Source organism: Panulirus ornatus, chromosome 31, assembly GCF_036320965.1.
Source record: "Panulirus ornatus isolate Po-2019 chromosome 31, ASM3632096v1, whole genome shotgun sequence".
NCBI classification, from domain to species: domain Eukaryota; kingdom Metazoa; phylum Arthropoda; class Malacostraca; order Decapoda; family Palinuridae; genus Panulirus; species Panulirus ornatus.
Window position 1 is genome coordinate 16,655,153 of NC_092254.1, and position 27,800 is coordinate 16,682,952.

Here is a 27,800-nt window from a genome sequence, read left to right on the forward strand (position 1 = left end):
TCTATGTGGGAATAATATATGAGGTCTATGCGTGGGTAATGTATGAGGTCTTTGTGGGAATGATATATGGGGTCTGTGTGGGGGTAATATATGAGGTTTGTGTAGGAATGATATATGAGGTCTGTGTGGGAATAATATATGAGGTCTGAGCAGGAATAATATGTGAGGTCTGTGTGGGGGTAATATATGAGGTCTGAGTAGGAATAATATATGAGGTCTGTGTGGGGGTAATATATGAGGTCTGTGTGGGGGTAATATATGAGGTCTGTGTGGGAATAATATATGAGGTCTGAGCAGGAATAATATGTGAGGTCTGTGTGGGGGTAATATATGAGGTCTGTGTAGGAATAATATATGAGGTCTGTGTGGGAATAATATATGAGGTCTGAGCAGGAATAATATGTGAGGTCTGTGTGGGGGTAATATATGAGGTCTGTGTAGGAATAATATATGAGGTCTGTGTGGGAATAATATATGAGGTCTGTGTGGGGGTAATATATGAGGTCTGAGTAGGAATAATATATGAGGTCTGTGTGGGGGTAATATATGAGGTCTGTGTGGGGGTAATATATGAGGTCTGTGTGGGGGTAATATATGAGGTCTGTGTGGGGGTAATATATGAGGTCTGTGTGTGTGTAATATATGAGGTCTGTGTGGGGGGTAATATATCAGGTTTGTGTGGGAATAATATATGAGGTCTGTGTGGGAGATATATATAAGGTCTGTGTAGGAATAATATATGAGGTCTGTGTGGGAGTAATATATGAGGTCTGTGTGGGGGTAATATATGAGGTCTGTGTGGGGGTAATATATGAGGTCTGTGTAGGGGTAATATATCAGGTTTGTGTGGGGGGTAACATATCAGGTTTGTGTGGGAATAATCTTAAAAACAATATAACACTATTTTGGAACCTTTTTTCGTATAGTTATCATATGATGTATCATAACCTGGAAAGTCAGCTGTACTGAAGGGTTTTCTTCATACCGTGATAGTCCTTATCTGAGTTTCAGCTCATAATGCATAAACACTTTGATATATAAGTTTTTGTTATGTGTATCTTACGTTGAGAGTTTTGCCCTGTACTGAACATTGCTGGAAATACTTTTTCATTTCTCAGCAAACTTCTTTGTTAGTATCAGTTTGGAATGACTTTATATATTCGTCATTCATTCACAAGGATGAAGTGAAATATACAAGTGTTCGTGTCCACCATGATATATGTTACCCATACTGATTCCTCTCTCTCTCTCTCTCTCTCTCTCTCTCTCTCTCTCTCTCTCTCTCTCTCTCTCTCTCTCTCTCTCTCTAAACAGACTTGATGGTATCAGTCTGTAAATATGTTATTTGGTTGACAGTCATTGTTTGAACCATAGCAGCCAGCTGCTCCATATCGTAGTCAGACCACAATATGGCAGGGAAGACGTTCATCTTCACTACTGGAGTCCACCATCAACTATATGACATGACTTACCGAAAATGGCGAGGAAGAGAAGCCAAGAACTCATCATGCAGAGGTGATCAGCACTCAAGGTATACTGATGACACCTGGCGACCTTAACGTGTTCTCAGGAGGAAGAAGTGATGATGATGATGTATGTATGTATGTATGTGTGGGACAACTGGTGTGAGTCCACTGCTAGACGTCCACACATGCCAGGGATCCCAACCTTCGTGTTTGCCTCAGCCGGTAACTGGCTCCGGCAGCCTAGCGTATCACCAGCTCTTATCATGCTGATTATGGTGGCCATGCAACCAGTCAGCATGATTCCATGTTGATACGCCTATCATGTGCCACTCTGTGTGCTTGGTAGAATAGAATAAAGTAGATTAGAATAGAACAGAACAAAATACAATAAGATAGCATTGGTCTACTTACTCATATTTTTGAAAAAAGTACGGAGCAGACTTTGGTCATGACATTATTAAATATGATTTTTGATTTACATTTGAGAAAGTAAATATAATGAGGTATTAGCAATATTTACATTTATTTCTTACAATAATTCATCTACATATACAAAACGCTGTTCTCAATAAGAGCGATAACTTAGTAAAAATACTTACATGATTACTTTCCATTAATGATTCAACTAATTTGGTCAAGATATGTGATAGATTGCATTATACTTATTTCGTAAACTAACGACATAATTATCTTTACGCAGATATAACAAATGATAATCATCACCCAAAACATCAGCATCACATTTTCTGTAAATTCGAGTTACCAAATTCATTTAGTTATCAAAATAAATATCAATCAAATGATCTTTTGACATTACTTCAACTACCTTTCTGAACCAACATGGATAGATAAGTGATATCTGGTGAATACCTCACATCAGACACACCTCAGTCATCACCATTACCTCACATCAGACACACCACAGTCATCATCATTACTTCACATCAGACACACCACAGTCATCATCATTACCTCACATCAGACACACCACAGTCATCATCATTACCTCACATCAGACACAGCTCAGTCATCACCATTACCTCACATCAGACACACCTCAGTCATCATCATTACTTCACATCAGACACACCACAGTCATCATCATTGCCTCACATCAGACACACCACAGTCATCATCATTACCTCACATCAGACACACCACAGTCATCATCATTACTTCACATCAGATACACCACGGTCATCATTACCTCACATCAGACACACCACAGTCATCACCATTACCTCACATCAGACACACCACAGTCATCATCATTACTTCACATCAGACACACCACAGTCATCATCATTGCCTCACATCAGACACACCTCAGTCATCATCATTGCCTCACATCAGACACACCACAGTCATCATCATTACCTCACATCAGAGACACCACAGTCATCATCATTACCTCACCTAAGACACACCACAGTCATCATCATTACCGCACATCAGACACATCTCAGCCTTCATCATTACCTCACATCAGACAAACCTCAGTCATCATCATTACCTCACATCAGACACACCACAGTCATCATCATTACCTCACATCAGACACACCACAGTCATCATCATTACCTCACATCAGACACACCACAGTCATCATCATTACCTCACATCAGACACACCACAGTCATCATCATTACCTCACATCAGACACACCACAGTCATCATCATTACCTCACATCAGACACACCACAGTCATCATCATTACCTCACATCAGACACACCACAGTCATCATCATTACCTCACATCAGACACACACATCAGACACAGCACGGTCATCATCATTACCTCACATCAGACACACCACAGTCATCATCATTACCTCACGTCAGACACAGCTCAGTCATCATCATTACCTCACATCAGACACACCACTGTCATCATCATTACCTCATATCAGACACACCACAGTCATCATCATTACCTCACATCAGACACACCACGGTCATCATCATTACCTCACATCAGACACACCACAGTCATCATCATTACCTCACATCAGACACAGCTCAGTCATCATCATTACCTCACATCAGACACACCACTGTCATCATCATTACCTCACATCAGACACACCACTGTCATCATCATTACCTCACATCAGACACGCCACAGTCATCATCATTACCTCACATCAGACACACCACAGTCATCATCATTACCTCACATCAGACACACCACAGTCATCATCATTACCTCACCTAAGACACACAACAGTCATCATCATTACCTCACCTAAGACACACAACAGTCATCATCATTACCTCACCTCAGACACACCACAGTCATCATCATTACCTCACATCAGACACACCACAGTCATCATCATTACCTCACCTCAGACACACCACAGTCATCATCATTACCTCACATCAGACACACCACAGTCATCATCATTACCTCACCTAAGACACACCACAGTCATCATCATTACCTCACCTCAGACACACCACAGTCATCATCATTACCTCACCTCAGACACAGCAGTCATCATCATTACCTCACCTCAGACACACCACAGTCATCATCATTACCTCACATCAGACACACCACAGTCATCATCATTACCTCATCTCAGACACACCACAGTCATCATCATTACCTCACATCAGACACACCACAGTCATCATCATTACCTCATCTCAGACACATCACAGTCATCATCATTACCTCACCTCAGACACACCACAGTCATCATCATTACCTCACCTAAGACACACCACAGTCATCATCATTACCTCACCTCAGACACACCACAGTCATCATCATTACCTCACATCAGACACACCTCAGTCATTATTATTACCTCACCTCAGACACACAACAGTTATCATCATTACCTCACCTAAGACACAGCACAGTCATCGTCATTACCTCATCTAAGATACACCAGTGTCATCATCATTACCTCACCTTGAACACACCACAGTCATCATCATTACCTCACATCAGACACACCTCAGTCATCATCATTACCTCACCTTAGACACCACAGTCGTCATCATTACCTCACATCAGACACACAACAGTCATCATCATTACCTCACCTCAGACACAGTACAGTCATCATCATTACCTCACCTAAGGCACACCACAGTCATCATCATTACCTCTCCTCAGACACACCACAGTCTACACACGTGTATGTATATACATGTGTATGTGGGTTGGTTGGGCCGTTCTTTCGGCTGTTTCCTTGCGCTACCTTGCTAACGCGGGAGACAGCGACAAAGCAAAATGAATAAATGAATAAATATATATACATATATATATATATATATATATATATATATATATATATATATATATATATATATATATATATATATATATATATATATATATATATATATATATATATATATATATATATATATATATATATATATATATATATATATATATATATATAGTGATGGGTGATTTGAATGCAAAGGTGAGTAATGTGGCAGTTGAGGGAATAATTGGTATACATGGTGTGTTCAGTTTTGTAAATGGAAATGGTGAAGAGCTTGTAGATTTATGTGCTGAAAAAGGACTGGTGATTGGGAATGCCTGGTTTAGAAAGCGAGATATACATAAGTATACGTATGTAAGTAGGAGAGATGGCCAGAGAGTGTTATTGGATTACGTGTTAATTGACAGGCGCGCGAAAGAGAGACTCTTGGATGTTAATGTGCTGAGAGGTGCAACTGGAGGGATGTCTGATCATCATCTTGTGGAGGCTAAGGTGAAGATTTGTATGTGTTTTCAGAAAAGAAGAGTGAATGTTGGGGTGAAGAGGGTGTTGAGAGTATGTGAGCTTGGGAAGGAGACTTGTGTGAGGAAGTACCAGGAGAGACTGAGTACAGAATGGAAAAGGGTGAGAAAAATGGAAGTAAGGGGAGTGGGGTAGGTATGGGATGTATTTAGGGAATCAGTGATGGATTGCGCAAAAGATGCTTGTGGCATGAGAAGCGTGGGAGGTTGGCTGATTAGAAAGAGTAGTGAGTGGTTGGATGAAGAAGTAAGATTATTAGTGAAAGAGAAGAGAGAGGCATTTGGACGATTTTTGCAGGGAAAAAATGCAATTGAGTGGGAGATGTATAAAAGAAAGAGACAGGAGGTCAAGAGAAAGGTGCAAGGGGTGAAAAAGAGGGCAAATGAGAGTTGGGTGAGAGAGTATCATTAAATTTTAGGGAGAATAAAAAGATGTTCTGGAAGGAGGTAAATAAAGTGCGTAAGACAAGGGAGAAAATGGGAACTTCAGTGAAGAGCGCAAATGGGGAGGTGATAACAAGTAGTGGTGATGTCAGAAGGAGATGGAGTGAGTATTTTGAAGGTTTGTTGAATGTGTTTGATGATAGAGTGGCAGATGTAGGGTGTTTTGGTCGAAGTGGTGTGCAAAGTGAGAGGGTTAGGGAAAATGATTTGGTAAACAGGGAAAAGGTAGTAAAAGCTTTGCGGAAGATGAAAGCCGGCAAGGCAGCAGGTTTGGATGGTACTGCAGTGGAATTTATTAAAAAAGGGGGTGACTGTATTGTTGATTGGTTGGTAAGGTTATTTAATATATGTATGATTCATGGTGAGGTGCCTGAGGATTGGCGGAATGCGTACATAGTGTCATTGTACAAATGCAAAGGGGATAAGAGTGAGTGCTCAAATTACAGAGGTATAAGTTTGTTGAGTATTCCTAGTAAATTATATGGGAGGGTATTGATTGAGAGGGTGAAGGCATGTACAGAGCATCAGATTGGGGAAGAGCAGTGTGGTTTCAGAAGTGGTAGAGGATGTGTGGATCAGGTGTTTGCTTTGAAGAATGTATGTGAGAAATACTTAGAAAAGCAAATGGATTTGTATGTAGCATTTACGGATCTGGAGAAGGCATATGATAGAGTTGATAGAGATGCTCTGTGGAAGGTATTAAGAATATATGGTGTGGGAGGCAAGTTGTTAGAAGCAGTGAAACGTTTTTGTCGAGGATGTAAGGCATGTGTACGTGTAAGAAGAGAGGAAAGTGATTGGTTCTCAGTGAATGTAGGTTTTGCGGCAGGGGTGTGTGATCTCTCCATGGTTGTTTAATTTGTTTATGGATGGGGTTGTTAGGGAGGTGAATGCAAGAGTTTTGGAAAGAGGGGCAAGTATGAAGTCTGTTGTGGATCAGAGAGCTTGGGAAGTAAGTCAGTTGTTGGTCGCTGATGATACAGCGCTGGTGGCTGATTCATGTGAGAAACTGCAGAAGCTGGTGACTGAGTTTGGTAAAGTGTGTGAAAGAAGAAAGTTAAGAGTAAATGTGAATAAGAGCAAGGTTATTAGGTACAGTAGGGTTGAGGGTCAAGTCAATTGGGAGGTGAGTTTGAATGGAGAAAAACTGGAGGAAGTGAAGTGTTTTAGATATCTGGGAGTGGATCTGGCAGCGGATGGAAACATGGAAGCGGAAGTGGATCATAGGGTGGGGGAGGGGGCGAAAATCCTGGGAGCCTTGAAGAATGTGTGGAAGTCGAGAACATTATCTCGGAAAGCAAAAATGGGTATGTTTGAAGGAATAGTGGTTTCAACAATGTTTTATGGTTGCGAGGCGTGGGCTATGGATAGAGTTGTGCGCAGGAGGATGGATGTGCTGGAAATGAGATGTTTGAGGACAATGTGTGGTGTGAGGTGGTTTGATCGATTAAGTAACGTAAGGGTAAGAGAGATGTGTGGAAATAAAAAGAGCGTGGTTGAGAGAGCAGAAGAGGGTGTTTTGAAATGGTTTGGGCACATGGAGAGAATGAGTGAGGAAAGATTGACCAAGAGGATATATGTGTCGGAGGTGGAGGGAACGAGGAGAAGAGGGAGACCAAATTGGAGGTGGAAAGATGGAGTGAAAAAGATTTTGTGTGATCGGGGACTGAACATGCAGGAGGGTGAAAGGAGGGCAAGGAATAGAGTGAATTGGAGCGATGTGGTATACCGGGGTTGACGTGCTGTCAGTGGATTGAATCAAGGCATGTGAAGCGTCTGGGGTAAACCATGGAAAGCTGTGTAGGTATGTATATTTGCGTGTGTGGACGTATGTATATACATGTGTATGGGGGTGGGTTGGGCCATTTCTTTCGTCTGTTTCCTTGCGCTACCTCGCAAACGCGGGAGACAGCGACAAAGCAAAAAAAAAAAAAAAATATATATATATATATATATATATATATATATATATATATATATATATATATATATATATCATACAAAGCTCCAACAGCCAGGATCGAACCTGGGACCCCTTGTGCAAGAGGCCTCTTGCACAAGGGGTCCCAGGTTCGATCCTGGCTGTTGGAGCTTTGTATGATATATATATATATATATATATATATATATATATATATATATATATATATATATATATATATATATATATATATATATATATATATATATATATATATATATATATATTGTTGAATGTGTTTGATGATAGTGGCAGATATAGGGTGTTTTGGTCGAGGTGGTGTGCAAAGTGAGAGGGTTAGGGAAAATGATTTGGTAAACAGAGAAGAGGTAGTGAAAGCTTTGCGGAAGATGAAAGCCGGCAAGGCAGCAGGTTTGGATGGTATTGCAGTGGAATTTATTAAAAAAGGGGGTGACTGTATTGTTGACTGGTTGGTAAGGTTATTTAATGTATGTATGACTCATGGTGAGGTGCCTGAGGATTGGCGGAATGCGTGCATAGTGCCATTGTACAAAGGCAAAGGGGATAAGAGTGAGTGCTCAAATTACAGAGGTATAAGTTTGTTGAGTATTCCTGGTAAATTATATGGGAGGGTATTGATTGAGAGGGTGAAGGCATGTACAGAGCATCAGACTGGGGAAGAGCAGTGTGGTTTCAGAAGTGGTAGAGGATGTGTGGATCAGGTGTTTGCTTTGAAGAATGTATGTGAGAAATACTTAGAAAAGCAAATGGATTTGTATGTAGCATTTATGGATCTGGAGAAGGCATATGAAAGAGTTGATAGAGATGCTCTGTGGAAGGTATTAAGAATATATGGTGTGGGAGGCAAGTTGTTAGAAGCAGTGAAAAGTTTTTATCGAGGATGTAAGGCATGTGTACGTGTAGGAAGAGGGGAAAGTGATTGGTTCTCAGTGAATGTAGGTTTGCGGCAGGGGTGTGTGATGTCTCCATGGTTGTTTAATTTGTTTATGTATGGTGTTGTTAGGGAGGTGAATGCAAGAGTTTTGGAAAGAGGGGCAAGTATGAAGTCTGTTGTGGATGAGAGAGCTTGGGAAGTGAGTCAGTTGTTGTTCGCTGATGATACAGCGCTGGTGGCTGATTCATGTGAGAAACTGCAGAAGCTGGTGACTGAGTTTGGTAAAGTGTGTGAAAGAAGAAAGTTAAGAGTAAATGTGAATAAGAGCAAGGTTATTAGGTACAGTAGGGTTGAGGGTCAAGTCAATTGGGAGGTGAGTTTGAATGGAGAAAAACTGGAGGAAGTGAAGTGTTTTAGATATCTGGGAGTGGATCTGGCAGCGGATGGAACCATGGAAGCGGAAGTGGATCATAGGGTGAGGGAGGGGCGAAAACTCTGGGAGCCTTGAAGAATGTGTGGAAGTCGAGAACATTATCTCGGAAAGCAAAAATGGGTATGTTTCAAGGAATAGTGGTTCCAACAATGTTTTATGGTTGCGAGGCGTGGACTATGGATAGAGTTGTGCGCAGGAAGATGGATCTGCTGGAAATGAGATGTTTTAGGACAATGTGTGGTGTGAGGTGGTTTGATCGAGTAAGTAACGTAAGGGTAAGAGAGATGTGTGGAAATAAAAAGAGCGTGGTTGAGAGAGCAGAAGAGGGTGTTTTGAAATGGTTTGGTCACATGGAGAGAATGAGTGAGGAAAGATTGACCAAGAGGATATACGTGTCGGAGGTGGAGGGAACGAGGAGAAGAGGGAGACCAAATTGGAGGTGGAAAGATGGAGTGAAAAAGATTTTGTGTGATCGGGGCCTGAACATGCAGGAGGGTGAAAGGAGGGCAAGGAATAGAGTGAATTGGATCGATGTGGTATACCGGGGTTGACGTGCTGTCAGTGGATTGAATCAAGGCATGTGAAGCGTCTGGGGTAAACCATGGAAAGCTGTGTAGGTATGTATATTTGCGTGTGTGGACGTATGTATATACATGTGTATGGGGGTGGGTTGGGCCATTTTTTTCGTCTGTTTCCTTGCGCTACCTCGCAAACGCGGGAGACAGCGACAAAGCAAAAAAAAAAATATATATATATATATATATCCATGAGGATAGGGGAGAAAGAATACTTCCCACGTATTCCCTGCGTGTCGTAGAAGGCGACTAAAAGGGAAGGGAGCGAGGGAGTGGAAATCCTCCCATCTCATTTTTTTTTTAATTTTCCAGAAGAAGGAACAGAGAAGGGGGCCAGGTGAGGATATTCCCTCAAAGGCCCAGTCCTCTGTTCTTAACGCTACCTCGCTAATGCGGGAAATGGCGAATAGTATGAAAGAAAGAAAGATATATATATATATATATATATATATATATATATATATATATATATATATATATGTATGTATATATAGATATATATAGATAGATATGAGATGCTCTGTGGAAGGTGTTAAGAATATATGGTGTGGGAGGCAATTTGTTAGAAGCAGTGAAAAGTTTTTATCGAGGATGTAAGGCAGATGTACGTGTAGGAAGTGGGGAAAGTGATTGATTCTCAGTGAATGTAGGTTTGCGGCAGGGGTGTGTGATGTCCCCATGGTTGTTTAATTTGTTTATGGATGGGGTTGTTGGAGAGGTGAATGCAAGAGTTTTGGAAAGAGGGGCAAGTATGCAGTCTGTTGTGGATGAGAGAGCTTGGGAAGTGAGTCAGTTGTTGTTCGCTTATGATACAGCGCTGGTGGCTGATTCATGTGAGAAACTGCAGAAGCTGGTGACTGAGTTTGGCAAAGTGTTTGAAAGAAGAAAGTTGAGAGTAAATATGAATAAGAACAAGGTTAGTATGGTTGAGGGTCAAGTCAATTGGGAGGTAAGTTTGAATGGAGAAAAACTGGAGGAAGTGAAGTGTTTTAGAGATCTGGGATTGGATTTGGCAGCGGATGGAACCATGGAAGCAGAAGTGAATCATAGGGTGGGGGAGGGGGCGAAAATCCTGGGAGCGTTGAAGAATGTGTGGATGTCGAAAACATTATCTCGGAAAGCAAAAATGGGTATGTTTGAAGGAATATTGGTTCAAACAATGTTGTATGGTTGCGAGGCGTGGGCTATGGATAGAGTTGTGCGGAGGACGGTGGATGTGCTGGAAATGGGATGTTTCAGGACAATATGTGGTGCGAGGTGGTTTGATCGAGTAAGTTATAATAGGGTAAGAGAGATGTGTGGTAATAAAAAGAGTGTGGTTGAGAGAGCAGAAGAGGGTGTTCTGAAATGGTTTGGTCACATGGAGAGAATGAGTGGGGAAAGATTGACCAAGAGGATATATGTGTCAGAGGTGGAGGGAAAAAGGAGAAGTGGGAGACCGAATTGGAGGTGGAAAGATGGAGTGAAAAAGATTTTGAGTGATCGGGGCCTAAACATGCAGGAGGGTGAAAGGCGTGCGAGGAATAGAGTGAATTGGAACGATATGGTATACCGAGATCGATGTGCTGTCAATGGATTGAACCAGGGCATGTGAAGCATCTGGGGTAAACCATGGAAAGTTCTGTTGGGCCTGGATGTGGAAAGGGAGCTGTGGTTTCGGTGCATTATCACATGACAGCTAGAGAGTGAGTGTGAACGAATCGGGCCTTTATTGTCTTCCTAGCGCTACCTCGCACACATGCGGGGGGAGGGGGTTGTTATTTCATGTGTGGCGGGGTGGCGATGGGAATGAATAAAGACAGACAGTATGAATTATGTACATGTGTATGTATGTATATGTTAGTGTGTGTATGTATATGTATACGTTGAGATGTATAGGTATGTATATTTGCGTGTGTGGACGTGTGTGCATATACATGTGTACGTGGGTAGGTTGGGCTATTCTTTCGTCTGTTTCTTGCGCTACCTCGCTAACGCGGGAGACAGCGACAAATCAAATAATAATTATATAGTATATTTATATTATTATTATTATCATTATATATATATATATATATATATATATATATATATATATATATATATATATATATATATATATATATATATATATTGGAAAGCATCACAATTTTGCGTGTGATCGAGAATATTCCCATGAGTCCACGGGAAAAATGAAACATGATAAGTTCCCAAGTGCACTTTCGTGTAATAATCACATCATCAAGGGAAACAAAAGAGAGAAATATAAGTCAGTTTATATACAACGAAGAGACGTAGCTAGGATGCAACTTGGTAAACACAGACAACGAGCGTATGATAAACTTATCATTTTACAAATGTTATCAACATTGAAGTTATCTGATGTTATTGTTAGTGATGGTCTATACAAATCAGATAACTGAATTGTTCATAGATTTTTAAAATGATAAATTTATTATATGCTCATTGTCTTGGGCAATCGCATGTTTACCAAATGACGTCGTAGCTACGTCTCTTCGATGTATATCAACTAACTATCATATTTCTCTCTTGTGTCTCCCATGATGATGTGATCATAACACGAAAGTGCATTTGCGACCCATTCGTGTTTCATTTTTTCCGTGAAATCATAGGAATATATATACATATTTATTTTATTTATTTATTCATTTATTTTGCTTTGTCGCTGTCTCCCGCGTTAGCGAGGTAGCGCAAGGAAACAGACGAAAGAATGGCCCAACCCACCCACATACACATGTATATACATACACGTCCCCACACGCAAATATACATACCTATACATCTCAAAGTAAACATTTATATATATATATATATATATATATATATATATATATATATATATATATATATATATATATATATATATATATATTTATATTTATTTTGCTTTGTCGCTGTCTCCCGCGTTTGCGAGGTAACGCAAGGAAACAGACGAAAGAAATGGCCCAACCCACCCCCATACATATGTATATACATACACGTCCACACACGCAAATATACATACCTATACATCTCAACGTACACATATATATAAACACACAGACACATACATATATACCCATGCACAAAATTCACACTGTCTGCCTTTATTCATTCCCATCGCCACCTCGCCACACATGGAATACCATCCCCCTTCCCACTCATGTGTGCGAGGTAGCGCTAGGAAAAGACAACGAAGGCCCCATTCGTTCCTACTCAGTCTCTAGCTGTCATGCAATAATGCCCGAAATCACAGCTCCCTTTCCACATCCAGGCCCTAAAGAACTTTCCATGGTTTACCCAAGACGCTTCACATGCCCTGATTCAATCCATTGACAGCACGTCGACCCAGGTACACCACATCGATCCAATTCACTCTATTCCTTGCCCGCCTTTCACCCTCCTGCATGTTCAGGCCCCGATCAATCAAAATCTTTTTCACTCCATCTTTCCACCTTCAATTTGGTCTCCCACCTCTCCTCGTTCCCTCTACCTCCGACACATATATCCTATTGGTCAATCTTTCCTCACTCATTCTCTCCATTTGCCCAAAAATTTCAAAACACCCTCCTCTGCTCTCTCAACCACGCTCTTCTTATTTCCACACATCTCTCTTACCCTTATATGACTTACTCGATCAAACCACCTCACACCACATATTGTCCTCAAACATGTCATTTCCAGCACATCCACCCTCCTGCGCACAACTCTATCCATAGCCCACGCCTCGCAACCATACAACATTGTTGGAACCACGATTCCTTCAAACATGCCCATTTTTGCTTTCCGAGATAATGTTCTCGACTTCCACACATTCTTCAAGGCTTCCAGGATTTTCGCTCCCTCCCCTAACCTATGATTCACTTCCGCATCCATGGTTCCATCCGCTGCCAGATCCACTCCCAGATATCTAAAACACTTTACTTCCTCCAGTTTTTCTCCATTCAAACTTACCTCCCAATTGACTTGACCCTCAACCCTACTGTACCTAATAACCTTCCTCTTATTCACATTTACTCTTAACTTTCTTCTTTCACACACTTTACCAAACTCAGTCACCAGCTTCTACAGTTTCTCACATGAATCAGACAACAGCGCTGTATCATCAGCGAACAACAACTGACTCACTTCCCAAGCTCTCTCATCCACAACAGACTGCATACTTGCCCCTCTCTCCAAAACTCTTGCATTCACCTCCCTAAGAACCCCAAACATAAACAAATCAAACAACCATGGAGACATCACACACCCCTGCCACAAACCTACATTCACTTAAAATCAATCACTCTCCTCTCTTCCTACACGTACACATGCCTTACATCCTCGATAAAAACTTTTCACTTCTTCTAACAACTTACCTCCCAACCATATATTCTTAGTACCTTCCACAGAGCATCTCTATCAACTCTATCATATGCCTTTTCCAGATCCATAAATGCTACATACAAATCCATTTGCTTTTCTAAGTATTTCTCACATACATTCTTCAAAGCAAACACCTGATCCAAACATCCTCTACCACTTCTGGTAGAGAGAGAGAGAGAGAGAGAGAGAGAGAGAGAGAGAGAGAGAGAGAGAGAGAGAGAGAGAGAGAGAGAGAGAGAGAGAGAGAGAGAGAGAGAGAGAGAGAGAGAGAGAGAGAGAGAGCTGAAACCACACTGCTCTTCCCCAGTCTGATGCTCTATACATGCCTTCACACTCTCAATCAATACCATCCCATATAATTTACTAGGAATACTCAACAAACTTATACCTCTGTAATTTGAGCACGCACTCTTATCCTCTTTGCCTTTATACAACGGCACTATACAAGCATTCTGCCAATCCTCAGGCACTTCACCATGAGTCATACATACATCAAATAACCTTACTAACCAGTCAACAATACAGTCACCCACTTTTTTAATAGATTCCACTGCAATACCATCAAAACCTGCTGCCTTGCCGGCTTCCATCTTCCGCAAAGCTTTTGCTACCTCTTCTCTGTTAACCAGATCCTTTCCCCTAACCCTCTCAATTTGCACACCACCTCGACCAAAACACCCTATATCTACCACTCTATCATCAAACACATTCAACAAACCTTCAAAATACTCACTCCATCTCCTTCTCACATCACCACTACTTGCTATCACCTTCCCATTAGCCCCCTTCACTGAAGCTCCCATTTGCTCCCTTGTCTTACGCACTTTATTTACCTCCTTCCAAAACATCTTTTTATTCCCCCTAAATTTCAAAGATACTCTCTCACTCCATCTCTCATTTGCCCTCTTTTTCACCTCTTGCACCTTTCTCTTGAACTCCTGTCTCTTTCTTTTATACATCCTCCACTCATTTGCATTTTTGCCCTGCAAAAATCGTCCAAATGCCTCTTCTCTTCTCTTTCACTAATAATCTTACTTCTTCATCCCACCACTCACTACCCATTCTAATCAACCCACCTCCCACGCTTCTCACGCCACAAGCATCTTTTGCGCAAGCCATCACTGCTTCACTAAATGCATCCCATTCCTAACCCACTCCTCTTACTTCCTTTGTTATCACCTTTTCCCATTCTGTACTCAGTCTCTCCTGGTACTTCCTCACACAAGTCTCCTTCCCAAGCTCACTTACTCTCACCACCCTCTTCCCCCCAACATTCTCTCTTCTTTTCTGAAAACTGATACAAATCTTCACCTTCGCCTCCACAAGATAATGATCACACATCCCTCCAGTTGCACCTTTCAGCACATTAATATACAAAAGTCTCTCTTTCGCGCGCCTGTCAATTAACACATAATCCAATAACGCTCTCTGGCCATCTCTCTTACTTACATACGTATATTTACGTATATGTATATATTTATATATATATATATATATATATATATATATATATATATATATATATATATATATATATATATATATATATATATATATATATATATATTCCCTGGGGATAGGGGAGAACGAATACTTCCCACGTATTCCCATATATACATATATATATATATATATATATATATATATATATATATATATATATATATATATATAATATATATATATATATATATATATATATATATATATATATATATATATATATATATATGCCCCACCCTATGATCCCCTTCCGCTTCCATGGTTCCATCCGCTGCCAGATCCACTCCCAGATATCTAAAACACTTCACTTCCTCCAGTTTTTCTCCATTCAAACTCACCTCCCAATTGAATTGACCCTCCACCCTACTGTACCTAATAACCTTGCACTTATTCACATTTACTCTTAACTTTCTTCTTTCACACACTTTACCAAACTCAGTCACCAGCTTCTGCAGTTTCTCACATGAATCAGCCACCAGCGCTGTATCATCAGCGAACAACAACTGACTCACTTCCCAAGCTCTCTCATCCACAACAGACTTCATACTTGCCCCTCTTTCCAAAACTCTTGCATTCACCTCCCTAACAACCCCATACATAAACAAATTAAACAACCATGGAGACATCACACACCCCTGCCGCAAACCTACATTCACTGAGAACCAATCACTTTCCTCTCTTCCTACACGTACACATGCCTTACATCCTCGATAAAAACTTTTCACTGCTTCTAACAACTTGCCTCCCACACCATATATTCTTAATACCTTCCACAGAGCATCTCTATCAACTCTATCATATGCCTTCTCCAGATCCATAAATGCTACATACAAATCCATTTGCTTTTCTAAGTATTTCTCACATACATTCTTCAAAGCAAACACCTGATTCACACATCCTCTACCACTTCTGAAACCACACTGCTCTTCCCCAATCTGATGCTCTGTACATGCCTTCACCCTCTCAATCAATACCCTCCCATATAATTTGCCAGGAATACTCAACAAACTTATACCTCTGTAATTTGAGCACTCACTCTTATCCCCTTTGCCTTTGTATAATGGCACTATGCACGCATTCCGCCAATCCTCAGGCACCTCACCATGAGTCATACATACATTGAATAACATTACCAACCAGTCAACAATACAGTCACCCCCTTTTTTAATAAATTCCTCTGCAATACCATCCAAAACCTGCTGCCTTGCCGGCTTTCATCTTCCGCAAAGCTTTTACTACCTCTTCTCTGTTTACCAGATCATTTCCACTAACCCTCTCACTTTGCACACCACCTCGACCAAAACACCCTATATCTGCCACTCTATAATCTAACAAATTCAACAAACCTTCAGAATACTCACTCCATATCCTTCTCACATCACCACTACTTGTTGTCACCTCCCCATTAGCCCCTTCACTGAAGTTCCCATTTGTTCCCTCGTATTACGCACTTTATTTACCTCCTTCCAAAACATCTTTTTATTCTCTCTAAAATTTAATGATACTCTCTCAACCTAACTCTCATTTGCCCTCTTTTTCACCTCTTGCGTATTTCTCGACCTCCTGCCTCTTTCTTTTATACATCTCCCTCTCATTGGCATTATTTCCCTGCAAAAATTGTCCAAATTCCTCTCTCTTCTCTTTCACTAATGATATTACTTCTTCATCCCACCAGTCACTCTCCTTTCTAATCAACCAACCTCCCACGCTTCTCATGCCACAAGCATCTTTTGTGCAAGCCATCACTGCTTCCCTAAATACATCCCATTCCTTCTTCACTCCCCTTACCTCCTTTGTTCTTGCCTTTTTCTATTCTGTATTCAGTCTCTCATGGTATTTCCTCACACAAATCTCCTTCCGAAGCTCACTTACTCTCACCACTCTTTTCACCCCCAACATTCTCTCTTCTTTTCTGAAAACCTCTACAAATCTTCACCTTCGCCTCCACAAGATAATGATCAGACATCCCTCCAGTTGCACCTCTCAGTACATTAACATCCAAAAGTCTCTCTTTCGTGCGCCTATCAATTAACACGTAATACAATAACGCTCTCTGGCCATCTCTCCTACTTACATACGTATACTTATGCATATCTCTCTTTCTTAAACCAGGTATTCCCAATCACCAGTCCTTTTTCAGCACATAAATCTACAAGCTCTTCACCATTTCCAGTTACAACACTAAACACCCCATGTACACCAATTATTCCCTCAACTGCCACAATACTCACCTTTGCATTCAAATCACCCATCACTGTAACCCCGTGTCGTTCATCAAAGCTACTAACGCACTCATTCAACTGCTCCCAAAACACTTGCCTCTCATGATCTTTCTTCTCATGCCCAGGTGCATATGCACCAATAATCACCCATCTCTCTCCATCCACTTTCAGTTTTACCCATATCAATCTAGAGTTTACTTTCTTACACTGTATCACATACTCCCACCACTCCTGATTCAGGAGTAGTGCTACTCCTTCCCTTGCTCTTGTCCTCTCACTAACCCCTGACTTTACTCCCAAGATATTCCCAAACCACTCTTCCCCTTTACCCTTGAGCTTCGTTTCACTCAGAGCCAAAACATCCAGGTTTCTTTCCTCAAACATACTACCTATCTCTCCTTTTTTCTCATCTTGGTTATATCCACACACATTTAAACACCCCAATGTTAACCTTCGTGGAGGATGAACACTCCCTGCGAGACTCTTCTTCTGTTTCCCCTTTTAGAATGTCAAAATACAAGGAAGTGAGTGTTTCTAACCCCCCCCCCTCACATCCCCTTTAGTCGCCTTCTACGACACGTGAGGAATGCGTGGGAAGTATATTCATCAAATAACCAAAGGCAAACTGTGTTTGACGTATGTACTAATTTCAGTTGAAAGGAAACACATTTCTAAAATCCATACTTTACTTGTGTTTGCATTTTTTCATACGATTCTGAGCCCAGTTATTTTCAAGCTCAAGCTCCCGTTCTTTAGTTTGATGAGCAAGGTAAGTAATTTGGTGGTTTTGCTTCTGCTTCTGTGTTGGTGAACCTTCCCTCTTTTTGCTGAATCCTTCTCCTCAGACAAAGCCTTTGCCATCCATTCATCACGTGTAAGCAAAACATCATCAGCACTAACATTTATGATGTTGAGGACTTCACCTTTCCCTCGCCGCTTACCAGCAAGTCTAAGCATTGCCTCTTCATCAATAGCACAGTGGCTTTCCAAAGAGATCTCACTGCTTTGTTGTGACTGAAATACTTCCTGCATTTGTACAGCAGGATATTGCTGGGGATTATTTAGAGTGCTCTCAGAAAATGCAGCAGGTTCTTCAAGTACATTCTTGTGTTCTGTAACAATCTGTGTCGCTGGAGGTATCCTACTAGTGAGCTCTACTTCGAGTACATTGACAATTTTCTCAGAAAACTAATTAGTCGTACTAATATGGGATGGGGATTCTGACAGTGAAAAGAAATCTGGGGATTGTGCAGTGTCTTCGTCATCATCAGAATAATTTTCATCAACATGAGTTACACCCTCTGTCACTGGTTTAGTCTTGGGAGGCTTCTGGGCTGGTACTGACCTTTTAGTAAGGATGTGAGGTACAAGAGAACGTTTTGCTTCCTTAACATATACTTGTTTGGGTTCAGGAAGCAAAGAGATGAGACCTGTTCCTGTTGAAGATGGTTTCAGCTTCTTGCGATCATGCATCTGTTCCTCTTCATCCTCATCCTCATCTGCAAATATATATATATATATATATATATATCCTCAAGCACCTCACCATGAGTCATACATACATTAAATAACCTTACCAACCAGTCAATACAGTCACCCACTTTTTTAATAAAATCCACTGCAATACCATCCAATCCTGCTGCCTTGCCGGCTTTCATCTTCCGCAAAAATTTTACTACCTCTTCTCTGTTTACCAAATCATTTTCCCTAACGCTCTAACTTTGCACACCACCTCGACCAAAACACCCTATATCTGCCACTCTATCATCAAACACATTCAACAAACCTTCAAAATACTCACTCCATCTCCTTCTCATATCACCACTACTTGTTATCACCTCCCCATTTGCGCCCTTCACTGAAGTTCCCATTTGCTCCCTTATCTTACGCACTTTATTTACCTCCTTCCAGAACATCTTTTTATTCTCCCTAAAATTTAATGATACTTCTGAGGATTGGCGGAATGCGTGCATAGTGCCATTGTACAAAGGCAAAGGGGATAAGAGTGAGTGCTCAAATTACAGAGGTATAAGTTTGTTGAGTATTCCTGGTAAATTATATGGGCGGGTATTGATTGAGAGGGTGAAGGCATGTACAAAGCATCAGATTGGGGAAGAGCAGTGTGGTTTCAGAAGTGGTAGAGGATGTGTGTTTCCTTTGAAGAATGTATGTGAGAAATACTTAGAAGAGCAAATGGATTTGTATGTAGCATTTATGGATCTGGAGAAGGCATATGATAGAGTTGATAGAGATGCTCTGTGGAAGATATTAAAAATATAAGGTGTGGCAGACAAGTTGTTAGAAGCAGTGAAAAGTTTTTGTCGAGGATGTAAGGCATGTGTACGTGTAGGAAGAGAGGAAAGTGATTGGTTCTCAGTGAATGTAGGTTTGCGGCAGGGGTGTGTGATGTCTCCATGGTTGTTTAATTTGTTTATGGATGGGGTTGTTAGGGAGGTGAATGCAAGAGTTTTGGAAAGAGGGGCAAGTATGAAGTCTGGTGGGGATGAGAGAGCTTAGGAAGTGAGTCAGTTGTTGTTCGCTGATGATACAGCGCTGGTGGCTGATTCATGTGAGAAACTGCAGAAGCAGGTGACTGAGTTTCGTAAAGTGTGTGAAAGAAGAAAGTTAAGAGTAAATGTGAATAAGAGCAAGGTAATTAGGTACAGTAGGGTTGAGGGTCAAGTCAATTGGGAGGTAAGTTTGAATGGAGAAAAACTGGAGGAAGTAAAGTGTTTTAGATATCTGGGAGTGGATCTGGCAGCGGATGGAACCGTGGAAGCGGAAGTGGATCATAGGGTGGGGGAGGGGGCGAAAATCCTGGGAGCCTTGAAGAATGTGTGGAAGCAAAAATGGGTATGTTTGAAGGAATAGTAGTTCCAACAATGTTGTATGGTTGTGAGGCGTGTGCTATGGATAGAGTTGTGCGCAGGAGGATGGATGTGATGGAAATGAGATGTTTGAGGACAATGTGTGGTGTGAGGTGACTTGATCGAGTAAGTAACGTAAGGGTAAGAGAGATGTGTGGAAATAAAAAGAGCGTGGTTGAGAGAGCAGAAGAGGGTGTTTTGAAATGGTTTGGGCAAATGGAGAGAATGAGTGAGGAAAGATTGACCAAGAGGATATATATGTCGGAGGTGGAGGGAACGAGGAGAAGTGGGAGAGCAAACTGGAGGTGGAAAGATGGAGTGAAAAAGATTTTGTGTGATCGGGGCCTGAACATGCAGGAGGGTGAAAGGAGGGCAAGGAATAAAGTGAATTGGAGCGATGTGGTATACCGGGGTTGACGTGCTGTCAGTGGATTGAATCAGGGCATGTGAAGCGTCTGGGGTAAACCATGGAAAGCTGTGTAGGTATGTATATTTGCGTGTGTGGACGTATGTATATACATGTGTATGGGGGTGGGTTGGGCCTTTTCTTTCGTCTGTTTCCTTGCGCTGCCTCGCAAACGCGGGAGAGAGCAACAAAGCAAAAAAAAAAAAAGAAAAAAAAAAAAAAAAAAATATATATATATATATATATATATATATATATATATATATATATATATATATATATATATATATATATATACATGGTTCTGGAAGGAGGTAAATAAAGTGCGTAAGACAGGGGAGCAAATGGGAACCATGGAAGCGGAAGTGGATCATAGGGTGGGGGAGGGGGCGAAAATTCTGGGGGCCTTGAAGAATGTGTGGAAGTCGAGAACATTATCTCGGAAAGCAAAAATGGGTATGTTTCAAGGAATAGTGGTTCCAACAATGTTGTATGGTTGCGAGGCGTGGGCTATGGATAGAGTTGTGCGCAGGAGGATGGATGTGCTGGAAATGAAATGTTTGAGGACAATGTGTGGTGTGAGGTGGTTTGATCGAGTGAGTAACGTAAGGGTAAGAGAGATGTGTGGAAATAAAAGGAGTGTGGTTGAGAGAGCAGAAGAGGGTGTTTTGAAGTGGTTTGGGCACATGGAGAGAATGAGTGAGGAAAGATTGACCAAGAGGATATATATGTCGGAGGTGGAGGGAACGAGGAGAAGTGGGAGAGCATATTGGAGGTGGAAAGATGGAGTGAAAAAGATTTTGTGTGATCGGGGCCTGAACATGCAGGAGGGTGAAAGGAGGGCAAGGAATAGAGTGAATTGGAGCGATGTGGTATACCGGGGTTGACGTGCTGTCAGTGGATTGAATCAAGGCATGTGAAGCGTCTGGGGTAAGCCATGGAAAGCTGTGTAGGTATGTATATTTGCGTGTGTGGACGTATGTATATACATGTGTATGGGGGGGGGGGTTGGGCCATTTCTTTCGTCTGTTTCCTTGCGCTACCTCGCAAACGCGGGAGACAGCGACAAAGTATAAAAAAAAAAAAAATAAAATATATATATATATATATATATATATATATATATATATATTTGTATGTATAATAGGATAAGAGTGAGTGCTCAAATTACAGAGTTATAAGTTTGTTGAGTGTTCCTGGTAAATTATAGGGAAAGATATTGATTGAGAAGTTGAACGCATGTACAGAGCATCAGATTGGGGAAGAGCAGTGTGGTTTCAGATGTGGTAGAGGATGTGTGGATCAAATGTTTGCTTTGAAGAATGTATGTGAGAAATATTTAGAAAAGCAAATGGATTTGTATGTAGCATATATGGATCTGGAGAAGGCATATGATAGAGTTGATAGAGATGCTCTGTGGAAGGTGTTAAGAATATATGGTGTGGGAGGCAAGTTGTTAAAAGCAGTGAAACGTTCTTATCGGGGATGTAAGACACGTTTACGTGCAGGAAGAGAGGAAAATAATTGGTTCTCAGTGAATGTAGGTTTCCGGCAGGTGTGTGTGATGTCTCCATGGTTGTTTGATTTGTTTATTGATGGGGTTGTTAGGGAGGTGAATGCAAGAGTTTTGGAAAGAGGGGCAAGTATGCAGTCTGTTATGGATGAGAGAGCTTGGGAAGTAAGTCAGTTGTTATTCGCTGATGATACAGCGCTGGTGGGTGATTCGTGTGAGAAACTGCAGAAGCTGACGAATGAGTTTGGAAAGGTGCGTGAAAGAAGAAGGTTAAGAGTAAATGTGAATAAGAGCAAGGTTATTAGGTACAGTAGGGCTGAGAGTCAAGTCAATTGGCAGGTAAGTTTGAATGGAGAAAAACTGGAGGAAATAAAGTGTTTTAGATGTCTGGGAGTGGATCTGGCAGCGGATAGAACCATGGAAGCGGAAGCAAATCATAGGGTGGGGGAGGGGGCGAAAATTCTGGGAGCGTTGAAGAATGTTTGGAAGTCGAGAACATTATCTCGGAAAGCAAAAATGGGTATGTTTGAAGGAATAGTGGTTCCAACAATGTTGTCTGGCTGCGAGGCGTGGGCTATGGATAGAATTGTGCGCAGAAGGGTGGATGTGCTGGAAATGGGATGTTTGAGGACAATATATGATGTGAGGTGGTTTGATCGAGTAAGTCATATAAGGGTAAGAGAGATGTGTGGAAATAAAAAGAGTATGGTTGAGAGAGCAGAAGAGGGTGTTTTAAAATGGTTTGGTCACATGGAGAGAATGAGTGAGGAGAGACTGACCAAGAGGATATATATGTCAGAGGTGGAGGGAACGAGGAGAAGTGGGAGACCAAATTGGAGGTGGAAAGATGGAGTGAAAAAGATTTTGAGTGATCGGGGCCTGAACAAGCAGGAGGGTAAAAGGCGTGCAAGGAATAGAGTGAATTGGAACGATGTGGTATACCGGGGTCGACGTACTGTCAATGGATTGAACCAGGGCATGTGAAGCGTCTGGGGTAAACCATGGAATGTTCTGTGGGGCCTGGACGTGGAGAGGTAGCTGTGGTTTCGGTGCATTATTACATGAAAACTAGAGACAAAGTGTGAACGAATGGAGCCTTTATTGTCTTTTCCTAGCGTTACCTCGCACACATGAGGGGGAGGGGGATGTTTTTCCATGTGTGGTGGGGTGGCGATAGGAATGAATAAAGGCAGACAGTGTGAATTATATACATGTGGATATATGTATATGTCTGTGTGTGTATATATACATGTGTACATTGAGATGTATAGGTATGTATATTTGCGTTTGTGGACGTGCATGTATATACATGTGTTTGTGGGTGGGTTGGGCCATTCTTTCGTCTCTTTCCTTGCTCTACCTCGCTAACGCGGGAGACAGCGACAAAGCAAAATAAATAAATAAAAAAAAAGAAATATATGTACATATATATATATATATATATATATATATATATATATATATATATATATATATATATATATATATATATGTGTGGTGTGAGGTGGTTTGATCGAGTAAGTAACGTAAGGGTAAGAGAGATGTGTGGAAATAAAAAGAGCGTGGTTGAGAGAGCAGAAGAGGGTGTTTTGAAATGGTTTGGGCACATGGAGAGAATGAGTGAGGAGAGATTGACCAAGAGGATATATGTGTCGGAGGTGGAGGGAACGAGGAGAAGAGGGAGACCAAATTGGAGGTGGAAAGATGGAGTGAAAAAGATTTTGTGTGATCGGGGCCTGAACATGCAGGAGGGTGAAAGGAGGGCAAGGAATAGAGTGAATTGGAGTCATGTGGTATACAGGGGTTGACGTGCTGTCAGTGGATTGAATCAAGGCATGTGAAGCGTCTGGGGTAAACCATGGAAAGCTGTGTAGGTATGTATATTTGCGTGTGTGGACGTGTGTATGTACATGTGTATGGGGGGGGGGGGGGTTGGGCCATTTCTTTCGTCTGTTTCCTTGCGCTACCTCGCAAACGCGGGAGACAGCGACAAAGTATAAAAAAAAAAAAAAAAAAAAAAAAATATATATATATATATATATATATATATATATATATACATATATATATATATATATATTCCTAGGCGTCCACGGGGAAAATGAAACACGAATAGTTCCCAAGTGCAGTTTCGTGTAATAATCACATCATCTGGGGAGACAGAAGAGAGCAATATAACAGTCAGTTGATATACATCGAAGAGACGAAGCAAGGACGTTTACCTTATATATATATATATATATATATATATATATATATATATATATATATATATATATATATATATATATATTTTCTTTTTGCTTTGTCGCTGTCTCCCGCGTGTGCGAGGTAGCGCAAGGAAACAGACGAAAGAAATGGCCCAACCCACCCCCATACACATGTATATACATACGTCCACACACGCAAATATACATTCCTACACAGCTTTCCATGGCTTACCCCAGACGCTTCACATACCCCGATTCAATCCACTGACAGCACGTCAACCCCGGTATACCACATCGCTCCAATTCACTCTATTCCTTGCCCTCCTTTCACCCTCCTGCATGTTCAGGCCCCGATCACACAAAATCTTTTTCACTCCATCTTTCCACCTCCAATTTGGTCTTCCTCTTCTCCTCGTTCCCTCCACCTCCGACACATATATCCTCTTGGTAAATCTTTCTTCACTCATTCTCTCCATGTGCCCAAACCATTTCAAAACACCCTCTTCTGCTCTCTCAACCACGCTCTTTTTATTTCCACACATCTCTCTTACCCTTACGTTACTTAATCGATCAAACCACCTCACACCACACATTGTCCTCAAGCATCTCATTTCCAGCACATCCATCCTCCTGCGCACAACTCTATCCATAGCCCACGCCTCGCAACCATACAACATTGTTGGAACCACTATTCCTTCAAACATACCCATTTTTGCTTTCCGAGATAATGTTCTCGACTTCCACACATTCTTCAAGGCTCCCAGAATTTTTGCCCCCTCCCCCACCCTATGATCCACTTCCGCTTCCATGGTTCCATCCGCTGCCAGATCCACTCCCAGATATCTAAAACACTTCACTTCCTCTAGTTGTTCTCCATTCAAATTTACCTCCCAATTGACTTGACCCTCAACCCTACTGTATATATATATATATATATATATATATATATATATATATATATATATATATATATATATATATATATATATATATATATATATATATATATATATATATATATATATATATATCTTACTTCTTCATCCCACCACTCACTATCCTTTCTAATCAACCCACCTCCCACTCTTCTCATGCCACAAGCATCTTTTGCGCAATCCATCACTGATTCCCTAAATACATCCCTCCCACACTCCCCTTACTTCCATTGTTCTCACCTTTTTCCATTCTGTACACCTCCCTAACAACCCCATCCATAGACAAATTAAACAACCATGGAGACATCACACACCCCTGCCGCAAACCTACATTCACTGAGAACCAATCACTTTCCTCTCTTCCTACACGTACACATGCCTTACATCCTCGATAAAAACTTTTCACTACTCCTAACAACTTGCCTCCCACACCATATATTCTTAATACCTTCCACAGAGCATCTCTATCAACTCTATCATATGCCTTCTCCAGATCCATAAATGCTACATACAAATCCATTTGCTTTTCTAAGTATTTCTCACATACATTCTTCAAAGCAAACACCTTATCCACACATCCTTTACCACTTCTGAAACCACACTGCTCTTCCCCCAGTCTGATGCTCTGTACATGCCTTCACCCTCTCAATCAATACCCTCCCATATAATTTACCAGAAATACTCAACAAACTCATACATCTGTAATTTGAGCACTCACTCTTATTCCCTTTGCCTTTGTACAATGGCACTATGCACGCATTCCGCCAATCCTCAGGCACCTTACCATGAGTCATACATACATTGAATAACCTTACCAACCAGTCAGCAATACAGTCACCCCCTTTTTAAATAGATTCCACTGCAATACCATCCAATCCTGCTGCCTTGCCGGCTTTCATCTTCCGCAAAGCTTTTACTACCTCTTCTCTGTTTACCAAATCATTTTCCCTAACCCTCTCACTTTGCACACCACCTCGACCAAAACACCCTATATCTGCCACTCTATCATCAAACACATTCAACAAATCTTCAAAATACTCACTCCATCTCCTTCTCACATCACCACTACTTGTTATCACCTCCCCATTAGCGCCCTTCACTGAAGTTCCCATTTGTTCCTTTATTTACCTCCTTCCAGAACATCTTTTTATTCTCACTAAAAATGATACTCTCTCACCCCAACTCTCATTTGCCCTCTTTTTCACCTCTTGCACCTTTCTCTTGACCTCCTGTCTCTTTCTTTTATACATCTCCCACTCAATTGCATTTTTTTCCTGCAAAAATCGTCCAAATGCCTCTCTCTTCTCTTTCACTAATAATCTTACTTCATCATCCCACCACTCACTACCCTTTCTAAACAACCAACCACCCACGCATATCATGGTACGAGCATCTTTTGCGCACTCCATCACTGATTCCCTAAATACATCCCATTCCTCCCCCACTCTCCTTACTTCCATTGTTCTCACCTTTTTCCATTCTGTACTCAGTCTCTCTTCTTACTTCCTCATACAAGTCTCCTTCCCACGCTCACTTACTCTCACCACCCTCTCCACCCCAACATTCACTCTATATATATATACATATATATATATAGATGTTAGAAGCAGTGAAAAGTTTTTATCGGGGATGTAAGGCATGTGTACGTGTAGGAAGAGAGGAAAGTGATTGGTTCTTAGTGAATGTAGGTTTGCGGCAGGGGTGTGTGATGTCTCCATGATTGTTTAATTTGTTTATGGCTGGGGTTGTTAGGGAGGTGAATGCAAGAGTTTTGGAAAGAGGGGCAAGTATGAAGTCTGTTGTGGATGAGAGAGCTTGGGAAGTGAGTCAGTTGTTGTTCGCTGATGATACAGCACTGGTGGCTGATTCATGTGAGAAACTTCAGAAGCTGGTGACTGAGTTTGGTAAAGTATGTGAAAGAAGAAAGTTAAGAGTAAATGTGAAAAACAGCAAGGTAATTAGGTACAGTAGGGTTAAGGGTCAAGTCAAATGGGAGGTAAGTTTGAATGGAGAAAAATTGGAGGAAGTAAAGTGTTTTAGATATCTGGGAGTGGACCTGGCAGCGGAATGAACCATGGAAGCGGAAGTGAATCATAGGGTGGGGGAGGGGGCGAAAATTCTGGGAGCATTGAAGAATGTGTGGAAGTCGAGAACATTATCTCGGAAAGCAAAAATGGGTATGTTTGAAGGAATCGTGGTTCCAACAATGTTGTATGGTTGCGAGGCGTGGGCTACGGATAGAGTTGTGCGCAGGAGGGTGGATGTGCTGGAAATGA

The 27,800-nt window shown here is 41.2% G+C and overlaps 2 protein-coding genes across 2 annotated transcripts in view; both read right to left on the minus strand.

The window, feature by feature from the left end:
- LOC139758843 (uncharacterized) overlaps positions 1 to 1,708 on the minus strand; it is a 130,508-nt gene extending 128,800 nt beyond the window's left edge. Inside the window, exon 1 of the mRNA XM_071680697.1 lies at positions 1,473 to 1,708. Within this exon, the coding sequence (XP_071536798.1) occupies positions 1,473 to 1,509 (37 nt within the window). The 5' untranslated portion in view covers positions 1,510 to 1,708. The remainder of the gene's footprint in view (positions 1 to 1,472) is intronic.
- Positions 1,709 to 18,264: 16,556 nt separating this feature from the next.
- LOC139758860 (proline-rich protein PRCC-like) lies at positions 18,265 to 19,099 on the minus strand (the record flags this gene model as incomplete). Its single annotated transcript, XM_071680725.1, is given in 4 exon segments — positions 18,265 to 18,299; positions 18,302 to 18,430; positions 18,433 to 18,750; positions 18,796 to 19,099. Coding segments are annotated over 4 exon segments (786 nt in total), but the record flags the coding sequence as incomplete, so codon positions are not given.
- Positions 19,100 to 27,800: the final 8,701 nt, after the last annotated feature.